The following is a 16,258-nucleotide window of genomic DNA, read 5'->3' as shown; positions in this document are numbered from 1 at the left end:
CACGTACCTCCACTCTTTCCTATCCTGAGCTAAACTTCGCATTTCCCTAAAACTAGAACAGCCCACATCCTTAACTATTTGCGAACAGTAATCTAATCTAGGTCTACCTCTACCCCTCCTAACTCCTATTTCTGCCTCTAGTATGTCTCTGACTAGACCTTCATGCCTGAGAAAGTGTCCTATCAACCTATCTCGCCTATTTCTTATTGACTTCCATAGAGTCCTCTATTCTCCTACTTTTTTCTAATACATCTTTATTTGTAACCTTCTCTATCCACTGTATCCTACTAACGCTAAAAATGTCAAAGTAAGTTTTAAGCAATAATAGTAAAAAAAAATCTTTCAGAAATTCATAACAGGCAAGTGAATGTTATCAGCGATTGTGTAGTATAATTTCAAATGCAAATACATTCCTTCACAAACAGTCCCGGGTAATTTTTTACCTCAAAAAAAAGGAGCCCTTACAGAATCTTGTCGTTGTCAGTCCATCTGTCTGTCAAGACCCTTTTTGTACACATATGAGCAATACCTTGGAGCTGTGAAAAAGTGAAACTTCTAAGTTAATGTTAATCAAATGATAGGATCATTTATGCCACACATTTTGACACTCGCAAGGGAATCAAAACTTATAGGGCCTGTTGATTTACAATTATGAAATTTGACGGGAAGTAGGTGATTTGGTTTATGGTATAAATTCTGTAAATTCTGTATTACAGCATCAGTAAAGGGAAAAATCCAAAACCTGTTTACAGTTTGACATGTAACAACACAATTTTTTTTTGCGATTATACATTTATATGTTGGGGGGTTTTTCATGATAATGACTTCTCTAGCAATTGAACTTACTTGCTTTTCAAGGTAGGTTCATCAGTTTTTTATTTTTCTCACTGGGCCAGTTAATTCCAAAAACAGTTAATTCGCGGCAGACTAACAAGGGTTCTACTGTAGATACTATTACAGTACAGCCGTTTTATTATTTACTAGTTTTCTTAAAATCAAATTGGCGTACTAAACTGCTAATTGGAAATTAAGTAAATCCACCTAAAAAGGCTTTCATAGCATATAGAGCAGCCCTACAAATTCTGTATTTTGAGCACCTGGGATGACTTTATTGAGACATGGCACGTTCTTAAAATGTTTTGAACAAGACGTAACATCCCTCAAAAGCTTTTTACAAATATTATTCATGTGAAAAGATGGTTTAAGATATTTAGTTTAGTACGTCAATTTCCTTCGTACTTTTCAAAAGATGATGCCGCCCTTTGATGATTGGATTAATAGAATACCCCTATGCTTGGTTCACAACTCGCCACTTGTGTATGTAATTATAATGTATAATTCGCATAAAATCCCTGTAATAAACCTAATTCCAATTATACATAATGCGTATGTACATACATATAATGGTGCCTATTGTAATCTAAACATTGTTCTGAAAATAGAACTCATTAACGTGTGAGTTCTTTACCCGCTAGAATGAAACAAATTGTTGATATGCGTATAGATTTAGGCGGACAACAACGACGAGCAAACGTAAGATCAAGACAAGACCAACATTTGGTCTTGGTGTCTCACTTTTCGGCAGTATGTCTTGGATCTTGTTGTTGTGAGATAGGTTTTTGTTTTTGCAAAACTTCAGAAAAATTAAAATTATATAGGTATAAATAACATGTGGTCCGTTCTCGTAATATTGCAGTTAGAAATCTAACGATATTTTGACTTTATTGGTTATCGTTATTCATCAAGAAGAAAATCGCGAAAATCAACATAAATTGTTTTCTCTTTAGTTTTAAACCGTCAAATTAGTTAATTTCGGGCACCTCCTACATTTTGCAATAGAGTTAAGGGAATTTGTTTATATTTGCATCAGAAAAGGTTAGAAGCGTTCGAAATGTAGTGTTCCAGGCGAATGATGAGGATACCGTGGATAGAGAAGGTTAGAAATGAAGAGGTATTAGAAAGAATAGGAGAACAGAGAACTCCAGGGAAGTAAATAAGAAATAGATGAGATAGGTTGGTACGACACGACCTAGATTGGATTCGCAAATAGTTAAGGATGTGGATTGTTCTAGTTTTGGGGAAATGCGAAGATTAGCTCGGGATAGGAAATGGTGGAGGTACGTGTCCAACCAGTCTTAGGATTGACGACCTTATGATGATGATGATTTCATTCTATTTTGTTACTATATTATAATTTATTAGATGAGAATTTTGCGAGAATCTTGCTAATAGCCTAATGTACAAGACCAAGATAGGACAAAACTGAAATACTAAAACTATTTTTGTTCATCACTAGTGGACACGAACATACCTGATTGGAAATTTTGGTTTGCCTTCATAGAATGTAAACGACAATCGAACAAACTGCCGTATCATAAAGCGGTAATTTCGTCGTAGCGTAACAAATGAGATTTTACTCACTCAGTCTAAACGCACATTTAGTAGTAAGAGTAAAATCGGGATAGTGCCTGCCGATTTCGCAATGGTTGTTCATTGTTGTATTTTATTTCATGTGTTTAATATTGCTGTAACTAATATTCGCCATGTAAAATATGAAATTATGGGTTAATTTGCACTATGTATAGGATGGTTATTAAAATATACAAACGTATATAAAATAAAATTGAAATGACGCAATTCAAAAACTGTGCCCTGGTGCCCAATTACCTAAAATTAATATTCACTTTAATGTTAAAAAAAAAACGAATTTGTAATGTACATACTGCTAGTTAAAAATTGACACTTTCCGATAGCTTTGCTAAAAAATTGATATTCCTCAATACCGTTAGAACACAAAAATACACAAAAGAGATAAAGGCAGCTAACGAACCAACTATAGATTGCTTTATTATTTTTACAAACACCGTTACTAATATAAGCATCAAAAGCAATTCTAACAACATCTTTAGCAAATATTATCTTTAGATACTTCAGTGATTTCTTGCAATAAATATCTAGGTCGTCACTGGTTTATCATAGTGAGTCTGCTTCTAGGTGCAATGTCCATTTATAAAAGTTTAATAATGTTCCACCTGCTGTTGAATAATATAATAAATAAACCACAGACATATGCAAAATATGAAGGCCATATAAACAAATATTATACAAACAAATTAAAATTGCCAAAACTTGTTCCATATCTTTTATAAAGCAGAAATATGTTATGTATAATTTACACTTTAATTTAATGGTCAATATTATTACTTTAACAATAAGTAACTACACTAAATTAAGAAAACAGAAAATTTAAACATATATAATAATAAATAATTAAATAATTGAATACAACGCTATATATTACCAAAAAATACCTAAATAAGTGAATAACAATAATACACATATATCACACCCATTAGTATATTTCGAAAAGCACTTCGACTTAAAATTTGAAAATTTGTTCAAAAGCGTTATTGGGTATACTCTCCTCAATTAAAATAACAGCATATATGTAGCACTTTCTTTATATTATGACGGGTTTTTAATCTAATTATGATTTTAGGTAGGCTTTCATAAGGTTTTCTTATTTTTAAAATTTACCGTTTTCGAGATATTTTTTTTGAAAAAGTAGCACAGAATAGTAGGTAGTGGAAAAGCATGCCTATTTTACACGAAGGAAGTTGAAGCAACAATATTTTCAGGAAAGATAGCTATACCCTCAAGCTTCCCGTCCATACTTTCAAAATGGGTTGATTACATACAGGGTGCTAGATATTTAATGACGGATTTCAAACTTCAAACAATCGTAAGCCCATTCTCTCACATGGAACACCCTGTATGTATTTTTATAGCCTTAAGCCGAATTTTATTCTCTTTCGAATGGTACTACACTTTCCTATGGTACTATCTCTAATTTTCAGATTAGTTACTGTTCTCTGTGAAAGCAATTAAAGTTATTTAATTTTTTACGAAAATGGCAGCGAATTTTGCAGAACTTCAAAAGAAAAAATAGAATAAGTAAAATAAAAAAGTTGATGTCAATCGGAAGTGCTATATTATTTTAACTGAGGAGAGCATATAAATTTTCAAATTTTAAATCGAAATAGTTTCCGAAATATTCTAATGGGTGGTCACCGTGAAACACCCTGTATATACAAGCATGCTAATTGTAAAAGATTGAATATGTACGTGGCCGTGAACAGATTTATTTTCCTTGCTTCTTATCATTTACCGCTACTAACACTTGATAACATTACCACAATCAATCTGATAACTGTACCATCCAACTCGGTTACCGGAAGTAGGTGAATTTGAGGGTGATACCGGTTACATGTAAAGAAGTACGTACACGTTTAACTACATTTAATGCATATTCAGTCGTACCTACAGACAAAGGTTACAACACATGCAACAGGTTGCGTAACAGGTAGATATTTCTATACCTTCGGTCCCTATATGCCCTTTAGGTGCAGGTGAACAGGTTGCACCATTATTATTAATACGACCCAGGTAGTATTTTCATGAATAAACATACACTATTTCTCGATTATGGAAATCACTGGTGGACAAACAACGCTACCAGGATCTTCGATTGAATTTTAATCAAAATCTTATTATTATTATTATTAACATTATCAAAAAATGTTCTCTCCCAGGTAAATAAAGATCACATTTTTAAAAATAATATTGAGTAGACTCGTATGGAGATGACCAACAAAAGGAAAATTTTCAACAAAATAATTTCAAGAAAAGTAATTACAGACATGCGTTAACCCTTTGGGGTACAGTTAGTTGAATTGTGGACGCCAAAGGCAGTTAATGCAAGAGTTATTATCCTTAATTAATGCAGGTGTAGTTTGATGAAGTAAGTATACACATATAGAACCTCTGACCAGCCACATTCCGAAGTAACAGTGCCACGCCTTGAGAGATACACGTTTCTTAAGACTTTTTACGCAGTTTCTTGCAATTTGCTCATAATTTATGCTTAAAAATGCACTGTAAAACACAAAAAAGCAAAATATTTATAAGAAACGGTTGTTTACATGCATATTTAAGTCACGTTCTAAATCCTGAGCCAGCAGCTCTATCTCAATTCTTTATCGGAGGTTAAGATCTGCTTCTATGATGCGTATCGCTTTACATGAGCAAACGAATCATCATTGAGTCCTATAAATAAACGCTTGTTCCCGATATTTAACAATATGAAACAGCAGCGTTATTTGATTCCCGTATTTAAGGAATGTCAAGTTAATTTTGAACACATTCAACCGAGACATGGATACGTCATGGGTCACTGTGGGCATCACATGTTAATATTATCAACAATAACAACCAAGAAAATACTGCGATACTCTCGCGAATGCCGTAATTCTATGGAACTCGACAAAAACTCTCCTTATCGCTATAAAATTCCCGCATACGATTACAATTGACCGAGAGCGCAGTTATATAAAAGCAAAATCTTACCTTCGTCTAAAAGACGCTCGACGTGAATAAACACATTGGGAAAAGCAGCTAATTGCTTTCTGTCTTTCAACAACTGAGCTAAATAGTCCGCTATACTTTGTGTCGAATTGTTATCACACATTTTGATTAGATTTCAGGCACAACTGAGGGTTTGTAACTTAAATATGGAGCTTCAAGGGAGCATACGTCACAGTTTCGAACAACAAACTACACTGCGAGCAACTCACTTTGACGACCGAAAGACTACAATACCATTCTTATTCTCGTCTCTACTTTACTGTACGGGTGCAGCCGGTTTCATTGCCATTCGACTTTGAGGCAGAAGACGCAACGCGCATGTCAGTGTTACAGTAGCCGCTGCGCAGAACGTAGCGTCCAACATACCAAATAAGGCGGCAACAATCATTATTCTCAAATTCATTAATATGCAGATTTTAAGTAAAAATCTCATGACATGACGATTTCAGGCTCAAAAACGTCCATTATACATATAAAATTATTACATTTTGAGTAAAAGTTGCTCCAATACGACAAAAAAATCAGTCCATATGGCTCTTACTCACGAATGTCATTCAAAATGCCCGCAACTGTGCGTTCTCTATATTTACTCGTGTAAATAGCTTCAGAATGTTTGTGTTCATTTACATAAGATTAAGAGATGTCGGCTACGAATACCTGTTTCAAATATTTTAATTTCAGTTCAATTTGAAACAAATAAGTTTTTTGCATATTATATTATCATATACATAGTTAGACACGATCATACATTTTTGGTAGTGTTTAAACTATTTATTGAAGTATTCCTATTAATAACGTCCTTAAACTCTCAAAAAATCAAATGTTACTAATAAAAAAGTGTTGTAAGCATTTTGATTTAGATTCTTAAGTGTTTAAATTTAGATAATAGTCTTTTTTTCTTTCATATGCCTAGTTTATTTCACAGCAGAAATAATCTTCAATCAACGTGTTCTACTTGGTTACATGATTGGTAGAAAGACTAAACCAATCAGACGGGCAAATCATTCACAAATCCTTATCGATATTTGTGAAAGTAAAATCACCAATCCTGAAAACCACTGTTATCATTTATCTAAAGTAAATATATGTTTTATTTGTCTTACAAGTACTCTCTAATGAAGGTAATTCGTAGGTACCTACAACTAAAAAAATAATTTGTTCCAAAGTTTTACTGTTTTTTTTTGTACAGCTGACATAGAATTAATTTGTTTCAATCCAAATAATAAAACGGTTATTGAAAACGGGAAGTCTATTTTACTCAGGGACGTACTACACCTTTTTACATGGCCAAGAGTGCACCGCACTGTCACAGATTTTATATAAGTTCCATCCAAACCCTATCATAAAATTCCAGACGCCTCCAGTTCCGTGATAAATATTAGCATTTTACGCACCTATGGTCAGAAAAAGCAAAGAATGCCTCAGACCTCATGCTTATTTTCTCCCATGGTGCATATCTATGTTACTTTTAATCACCATCGGCCAGGAAACGATTTTCTTTTGTGAGCAAATAATTTAGTAATTAGTTCATCATCATCCTAGGGGTTGTCAGTCTTAAGACTAGTTGGACACGCACCTTCACCCTTTCCTAACTTTAGCTAATCTTTTCGTTTCCCTAAAACTAGAACATCCCACATCCTTAACTATTTGCGAACAGTAATCTAATCTAAGTCTGCCTCTACTCTTATTAATTTCTTCTTTTGCTCTATCTCTAACTATCCCTTCATGTCTGAGGAGATGTCCTACGAACAACCTATCTCGCCTATTCTCTTTGTAATGCCCCCTTATTTCTAACTCTATCCGCTGTGTTCCTTTAGGCATACACCTTGAATGATCAATATTATGAATTATCTGACTTTCTAGACACTGAAAATGAGCGACTTCTTCTAATTTTGCATATTCACTCTTTTTATTCACTCTATTTTTTACCTTTATTTATTTTCATACCAGACTGTTTTGTCAATACCGCTTCCATTTTATTAAAGGTTATCTCTAACTCTCCCTGCCAGATGCTAATATGGCTATATGATCTGAAAATTTAAGCATAATCCTCATTTTCCCTTGCATATCCATCCCTAAAATTGTCATGCCTTTAATGATGTTTATGGCGTCTTCAATACACAAGTCAGAAAACATCGGATTTACCCTCTTCCAGGAAAACAAAAAAAAATAATCCCTGTCTGACTCCCTTCCTAATAATTATTCTTTTACGTTACTGTTCAAGTTTTATAACTGTATGTTGCTTTTTATACAAACTGTATACCACTCTTGTGTCTTTGTATCTCATCCCTACATTGTTTAGTTCATATAACATCTTGTCCCATTTAATTTTGTCAAAAGTTTTTTTCTAAATCTACGAATCCGATGTACGCGTTGTTTCCATTTTCTTTTGTCTTTTCTTTTCTCTATTTTCACCTGGAAAGCTAAAATGGTTTTCCCTGTTTTTCTATTTCTTCTAAATCCAAATTTGTCTTCCCTTAATAGTTCTTCCGTTCTTTTTTCCGTACTTACTCTCTATATAATTGTAATTAAGATTTTTAACGCATGGGAAGTTAAGCTAACTGTTCTAAATTTTTCGCATCTATACAATTATGTTCAAGGAGAGAAAAATTGTAAAAGTTCTCGAATTGGAAAAAGTAACAAATATTTTGCCATCATTAAGGACCTGGACCCACCCGTAGCTGCCCATCTGATTACTATAAAATGGAAAAAAGCAGGCTTTAAGTATTTTTTTACAAAATCATTTTGGTAACATGTCTAAATATGTACAATTTAAAACGTTAAAAATAAAGCATCTTTTCTTGTTATTCGTTTTGTCTTATCAGTGATCTTGTTCTAGCTGCTCAAAATACATCATTTGTGGATTTATGTAATTGCAAAGGAAACCTTCTCTGAAAATAGGTTTTACTTTGGGCTTCTCTGTTTATTGTAATTTTCGAAATTAGGAGTACCGGTTTGAAATATATCATTCTATTGAACGTTTCAGTTGATGTAAGTTTAATGACATTTCCGAGATGATCACGATTAACAATGTTTTTGAGTACCTTATTACTATTACGCTAGTCAAATTAGAATCTTGGAAAAAAGTAAATAAAACTCAGGCCAAGATCTACCTAAAAGTCTTGAAAAAGGTATGTACATAGATGAATGATAGCTGCGAAGTTTATCCAAAAACTTTCGTTGGAATTGTTGCTAAATTGCGTCTAAAGACACAAGTGAAACAGGTTGTTGTTTCCAAAGAAATATAGAAAATAATAATAATTCCCTTGTATTCGAAAATTTTGTTTAATATGTTAAGTCTATAAGAAATTGAAATTAGGTACTATAAAACTGTATTAGTTTCACTGACGATGGACTATGGTTCGTATTGGAACTGATTTTCTATCATTTAACGGTTTAGCAATCACTGAATGTAATAAAAATATTGCCAATGAGAATATCTGAAGGGGATGAAGTTTATTCTGCAAAAGACTAAAAACTCAAAATGTGAGATATGTTTGAGTAAAACTTTTCAAACGATTATCTTATTGACAAAATGAAATTTGGAAGGTACAGACTATTTTTGCGTGACCGAACCAAAGGCGTCTCGTTTCATATATCTATTCAAGAGACAATTTTCGGAATTTCGAATATTTTCTTGAAATATTGCAAGAATTTCAATACCCTTTATAATCATGGACCTATTATTCACACCTTATGCTTAAGTAGATTATTGCAATTAGAAAAGGGTACTTATTCAAACGGTTATATTGTTCTTAAACCATTAAGTATCCCTCAGCAATTTGATTCATTTCATTACGCGCAAATTAGATTGTATTAGGTATTTTACAACGATTTGCGTTGTCTTTGTTAATAAACTTTCACTTTAACTCATTTTCTTAAATAATGAGATATCTACATACATAAATTGTTCTATCTCCTTTCTCTAATTTTAATAAATATTTATGTTTCCTGTCTTTGGCATACTCCAAATTACATATTCATTTATACGGGAAAATTTCTATAAATTTAAAACCGAATGGTGAAAATAAAACACATTTTACGTATTCTAATTCGGTATAACCATTAGTTCTTATAGATTAATGATGCGAAGTACCTACCAGCTGAAGACCGAATTATTTTTATATATTTTTTTTTTGCTGTTTCATTTACTAAAATACAGAATTTTTATTAGCTGAACAACCTGCTGATTGTTTATTGGTTTGTTTCACTAAAAATTTGCTTTTGTAAGTTACGATAAAGCATAGACAAACGGAGGAGATAGTTTTGTATAACAATCCTAAAATAGTTTCATTACTATTTAGGGCTCCTTCATTCAAAATTGAATGAATAAATAATTTCCAAAACGCGCTGTTAAGACAGCAGGTAAAAGTAGGTCTGTGTTCTGTTGGAGCTGTCTGCGACGCGCTGATGAGATCCATAACGATCGAAATCGCGATCCGGGTCTGGCAGTTTCGACAGAATACAGACCACTTCGAATTATTTTATTCAATTATGGTAACGTGCTTATCACGTTGAGGTTAGCTACGCCGGGATTCGTTTCAGCAAGTAGATATCCATATATTTAAATGGACCTTGTTGGAGCATACGTAATCCTAAAATGTAGCATCGTACTACAGATGGCGTTTACCGCGCCATTTGTGGTATTTTCTAAAACGCGCTGTTAAGACAGCAGGTAAAAGTTGGTCTGTGTTCTGTCGGAGCTGCCTGCGACGCGCTGATGAGATCCAAAAAGATCGAAATCGCGATCCGCGTCTGGCAGTTTCGACAGAATACAGACCACTTCGAATTATTTTATTCGATTAAGCTAACGTGCCTATCACGTTGAGGTTGGCTACGCCGGGATTCGTTTTCAGCAAGTAGATATCCACACAAGTGGACCTTGTTGGAGCATACGTAATCCTAAAATGTAGCATCGTGCTACAGATGGCGTTTACTGCGCCATTTGTAGTATTTTCTAAAACGCACTGTTAAGACAGCAGGTAAAAGTTGGTCTGTGTTCTGTCGGAGCTGCCTGCGACGCGCTGATGAGATCCAAAAAGATCGAAATCGCGATCCGCGTCTGGCAGTTTCGACAGAATACAGACCACTTCGAATCATTTTATTCAGTTATGGTAACGTGCCTATCACGTTGAGGTTAGCTACGCCGGGATTCGTTTCAGCAAGGGATATCCATATATTTAAATGGACCTTGTTGGAGCATACGTAATCCTAAAATGTAGCATCGTACTACAGATGGCGTTTACCGCGCCATTTGTGGTATTTTCCAAAACACGCTATTAAGACAGCAGGTAAAAGTTGGCCTGTGTTCTGTCGGAGCTGCCTGCGACGCGCTGATGAGATCCAAAAAGATCGAAATCGCGATCTGCATCTGGCAATTTCGACAGAAGACAGACCACTTTGAATTATTTTATTCAATTATGGTAACGTGCGTATCACGTTGATTTTAGCTTAGCCGGGATTCGTTTCAGCAAATAGATATCCATATATTTAAATGGACCTTGTTGGAGCATACGTAATCCTAAAATGTAGCATCGTAGTACAGATGGCGTTTACCGTGGTATTTTCCTAGTTTTGTTTTGAGTTTCAGGAATGTTGATTTAATTTGACATTGATCACAATGATTTTGTTTTACCTTATAAAATTGCATTTATGGAAGATGAAGGACATTTACCATCTAACATTACTTGTTAATTGCATTTGCAAAATGGTCGGTAAACAAACGGCATTTTCAGGTCCCAACGTGGGTTTGTTTATGAATACTCCCATGCCATTAAATTTCAGCTTGTTCGGACCGGAGATAAATCTCACGAAAGTCGTCGAATTAATTACAGGAAAAATGTAGCAATAATTTAAATTTCTCTCTTATACTCATACAGATGCATCGAGACAATTATACTGTCACTGCTTCCCACAGCGTGCAGTATTCTTCCCAAATTTGGGCGAAGATGAAAAAACTTTCTCGAATTAAGGGGCCAATAAATGTTCTCTACGGTCTCATTTTTATTTGTACAGTCTGCGCGACCTCACGTAGAATTTTATGAATGTATTTTTCTGGAGTCCTCTCAACCACTGCCCACATGCCAATAAACACGCTGATATTTTCTGTTGGTTTTCTAGAAATGGTGTTGTAAGTTCATAACAAAACCTACACGACTTTGACTACCGTATTAGAACCGGATTTCATTCGCTGTTTAGGAAAACCTGTAGGACGAAAAGCATTTTTTTGCGCAATGACTAACAGACCATATGTTTATTAAAATTATATAATTTTTCTAGGCCACTAAGGCCTTAACTAATAAAACAGCTGTCGATGATCACGCCGCAGACTTTTATACACCTTTGTTCAATTGCTCCATATTCTTATCTACCCATGTAAAATGTAAATGGTTTTAATAACATATTCGTACATTGCCTTTCCATATGGCTTCTAGTTTAATTCATGAACAATCAAAATAGCAGAGGTGCTTTATTTAAATCGAGGATTTTTATTTTGATAAAAGCTTATTTTTAACCAAACAAAAAAGATCCAGTTTTTCACCTGAACAAGGAGTGAATGTGTAATGTTTAAAATTAGCATCGAAATGTCTTAAGGCAGATGCATGAGAATATTAAGTAAATGAAAGTAAAATGCCTCCCACACGCAACCGACGAAAAAGATGTAAGTATAAAAATAACAAATGATCCTTTGTAATCATGATGGCTATAATGGGTAGCTACTAATAGATGACATTAAAAGTAATAAGTAAACTGATAAAATTACTGAAATATTGTTCGTATTTTACATAAATAAGTATTATATATCCACTATGCAAATTTTTCTATCGTACTGTCATATTCTTATATAAACAATAAATAACTATTGCATCAATAGATTTTTTCAAAATGTAACAATCTTGGATTAGTACAAGTACTTACCTACTGATTCATTTACAGAATCGTGTACAAGCGGTCATTTAATTTTTTAATTATGTCTTCCCTGTTTAATATCATATATAAATAGTACATTAGTGCATTCTTTCATTAATACGTTCACTGTTAATTCATATATTTGTACTTATTTATAAATTCATTTATGAAACTGTGGTTTTAAAATGGATTGCTATTAAATGGACATTGAAATAGACTAAAAGAATTGAATAAAAAAAGAAAATATTTCAAACCTTCATTAAAGGTTTTAACAATAATGTAACAAATAATAGTATTGCATGTCTCTATTGATAGACAAAATGCACGTTAAGAAACTAACATTAAGTCCAGATGAAACATATTCTACAACATAAAAATAATAGCAATTGTAATCGCTTTCCACTTTAAAGAAAGATTGTCCACACTTTAAGAGATGTTAACAATATCCTTAAAAAGGCTTTACTTGAAAAAATGGTATGTAGTGCTTTGGAATGGAGACATGCCTATGTTGCCCTTTAAATTACAGGAAGAAAAGGAATAGGAAGTAGTAATCAAAGAAACCAATTCAAAGCCAATCTAACCTAAGCTGAAATTAATAATTTCAATATTCAAAGTGCGAACAATCCATTTTTATTTTGGCAAAGTTAAAGTTATCGTTACAAAAGTTTTGGTTAAGGGGTAATTGATTAACCCTTTTAAAATTAATATTGAACACAGGGTTCAAGCCAATTTTATCTTGTGTGCGTTAAGGTGAATGATAACATGTACTTTGACGAAAATGTGTTCTTGCGAAGTCGAAGCAAATTGTTCATAATTTTACCTCGTTTTTAACTAATTTTCAAATTTAGACGTGTAAAATCTTGGTCTTTACAGTGGTTACAGAAAAATTTTAATTTGTATGACTTAAGTGCAACAAGGTGACATGTGTTTTGATAAAAATGAGTTTTTACGAAATCGAAGGACATAATTCATAATTTCGACTACTTTTTAACAATTTTGAAAGGATCTCGCTAGATCCTCTGTCAAACCCATTTGAAATTTTGGATTTTGGAAGTTCTTGACGTGTAAATCAAATATTTCAACGGACGCAAGTTGTTGTAAGGTTACATATATATGTATGTTTTAATGAAAATGTGTTATTGCGAAATCGAAGGAAATGATTCGTATTTCGAATTTCCTTTGTAACCAATTTTCAAATGAGGTCATGAGAAATTTCGTTATGCATTTCTTGTAAAAATTGAAAATTAGGTACTATTTAGGAATTTTACAGTTTGTCTTATTATTATTATTTTTTATTTGAAAAAGGGGTTTCAAAAAACTTTGGACCCCGAATGTCCAAGATCCGCCATCGTGATGTTTGCTTCTCTGTCAATAGAAGAGCCAACGAGTTAATGTTTTTATTTTTTTTGAGGCAATGAAGACCTCTGATAATAATTCTTCAGGTATTATAAACAAAGAAGACTCTTTTCTCCAGAACAATTTGAGAACGCTGTGTAAAGTTATATCCAACATTGGGTAAAATCTGCAGAAATATCTTTTCTCAAAAATGGAGAGATATTATAATGATAGTGATGTTAATTGGGATTTCTTTATAGTGTTGGCAGAGGAAACGTGATAATGAAAATAAACCAAATTAATCTCTAAATCATTGGGATATCTCTACATGGTTGGGATGGTGCTGCACGAGGAACTGAGCTTTTTCTGTGCGTATCTTGATTTTTCGCGACAAAACGTACCACGTCTAATACCCAAAGGATCCTTAAATAATGAATCAACAAGAAAAAATGCCAGTTAATAATGATAAATATGGTGTAGAAAAATCACTGACATCTACTTACACATTGATGCTTTTTTCACATAAAAACTGCCTGTGGCGGAAGGTTCAAGAACTGGCTGTGAAAATCATGATATTCGTCTCCACATCCATATGTGTCCAGCGCTGTCTTTTCTAAAACCAAAATGGAAATTCATTCTCAAGTACCACATCGTCCCAAGCTCACGTTATGTTTTGATTATTTTGTTGATAATATAATTTGTTGGAGAACTCGGGATTTCCGCTAGACAGTACACAAAAGACCTAATCAACAACGAATTTTGTTGAGGGGTGTAATAGCCGCTTGAGAATACTGTTGCACAGGCCACATTCCAGAATAAATATCATGGTAAGTCTGCGTAATGGTAGAACGAGCGAGGACAAATTGCGTTTTTATGAAATAGGAATCGGGCATTGAAAGTTCAAAGAGGAAGAAAAGGTTTGTCAGATACGACAGACAAGTGGATGGATAATTGAGAGGTCTAAAGACGATAGGACATCTCAGTTAGTTTTATTTACAGAACTTTAAGTAAAACGCTCAAAAACAAAACAAAAAAAAAAGCAAAAAAGAATAATTTAATTTAATTTAATTTTAATTTAAACACCCCAAAATGATCATTTTATCAGTCCAAAGTTTGAATAAAACATGATGTAAATCAGATTCTATTGTAAAGACTGTTTATAGGGTCATTTAAATAAATTAAAATTGACAAATAAAAGTGGTGTGTTTTGTCGCAGGGCCGATTCGTACTTGTGTAGATAATAACGAGGGCTTTAATTTGAGACTTCAACCACTCTATATTATAGTATTCTAATTTGTATACATCAAGAGCAATCCATTTAATAAGTTGCAAAAAAATTTCATTTGTTTAGAAACGACTGATAAGGGACCTTAAATTTGGCGCTGACTAGACCTTATTTTGTTAAAAATTTTAAGGAATTCCAAACATTTTCTTTTAAATCGTGATATTCGTAGGAAGGGTGTTTGTCACGCAAGTGTACGAATTGTACTGGCACGCGAGGGCGGTAAACGCGTGCGGGCAAAATCATTTAAGTCACCTACATATGTATACCAATCTACTCGAAAAATACTCTTTGTCAAATTTCACCCCCATGTTTCTTCAAGCGTAACCTTCTTTTTTTCATTGATCAATTCATCAAAATTACAAAACCTACCTACCCTTAAAATTTGCTACACATTAAATTGAATCTAAATCGTTTGTATATGAACCCGCATGGATTTGTTTCCATTAATGAATCATTAATCTAGAACCCCCAAAAGTTTAATAGGTACCAATTTATTTAAATAAAAGTTACTTTGCACGTTGTAGAGGGTGTTAATATTACGTTATCAAAAACATATTTGAGCAAATGGTTTTCGAGTTACATACCAAAAGACAACAGTCATAACGGATCTTTTTTGTAGATTTTTATTACATCTTTGATGGAAGTATCAACATAATAAAGGCCACTGGTTTTCGAAATTTTATCGAAAAATATCTAATCCTTACAACATTATAGTTTTTTTATCGTATGATATTCTATTCGTTGTTTCTTCCCCTGACTCTACATAAAAAAGGGCCAATGCCAATGAGGGTAGCAATGTCATTATTTGATTATACTTCGAATGTATTGAAATTTAAAAAAAAGTAAATTAACTAATAAACTACTTTTAGAAAATACCACAAATGGCGCGGTAAACGCGAGTGGACCTTGTTGAAGCATACATAATCCTAAAATGTTGCATCGTACCACAGATGGCGTTTACCGCGCCATTTGTGGTATTTTCTAAAACGCACTGTTAAGTTAGCAGGTAAAAGTCTGTGTTCTGTCGGAGCTGTCTGCGACGCGCTGAGGAGATCCAAATAGATCGAAATCGCGATCCACGTCTGGCAGTTTCGACAGAATACAGACCACTGCGAATTATTTTATTAAAGAACGACTTATTCATAGTTTTTAAAATCATATGTAAATCATGAAAAATTATTTATTTAAAATCATATTACTTCTGTTCATATTGCAAGTATCTAGTTTATTAGTACTCTGCTTATCTACTTAATTTGTAATAAAATTTAAAAATTCTTTTGTCGGCATATACTAGACGAGTCATAA

General features: G+C 33.3%; 1 protein-coding gene across 5 annotated transcripts in view; it reads right to left on the bottom strand.

Moving 5' to 3' along the window:
- Window positions 1–5,697, bottom strand: part of LOC108738384 (protein held out wings) — a 109,466-nt gene extending 103,769 nt beyond the window's left edge. For all 5 annotated transcript variants that reach the window (XR_001937969.2, XM_018471782.2, XM_018471784.2 and 2 more), the window contains exon 1: window positions 5,407–5,697. Coding sequence is in view for 4 of the 5 variants with exons in the window: in XM_018471782.2 (XP_018327284.1) it covers window positions 5,407–5,527 (121 nt within the window). In the remaining variant the exon portion in view is untranslated. The remainder of the gene's footprint in view (window positions 1–5,406) is intronic.
- Window positions 5,698–16,258: the final 10,561 nt, after the last annotated feature.

Source organism: Agrilus planipennis, unplaced genomic scaffold (assembly GCF_000699045.2).
Source record: "Agrilus planipennis isolate EAB-ADULT unplaced genomic scaffold, Apla_2.0 scaffold178, whole genome shotgun sequence".
Taxonomy (NCBI): Eukaryota; Metazoa; Arthropoda; class Insecta; order Coleoptera; family Buprestidae; genus Agrilus; species Agrilus planipennis.
The sequence above is the reverse complement of the archived record's forward strand: the minus strand, read 5'-3'. Positions and strand labels throughout refer to the sequence as shown.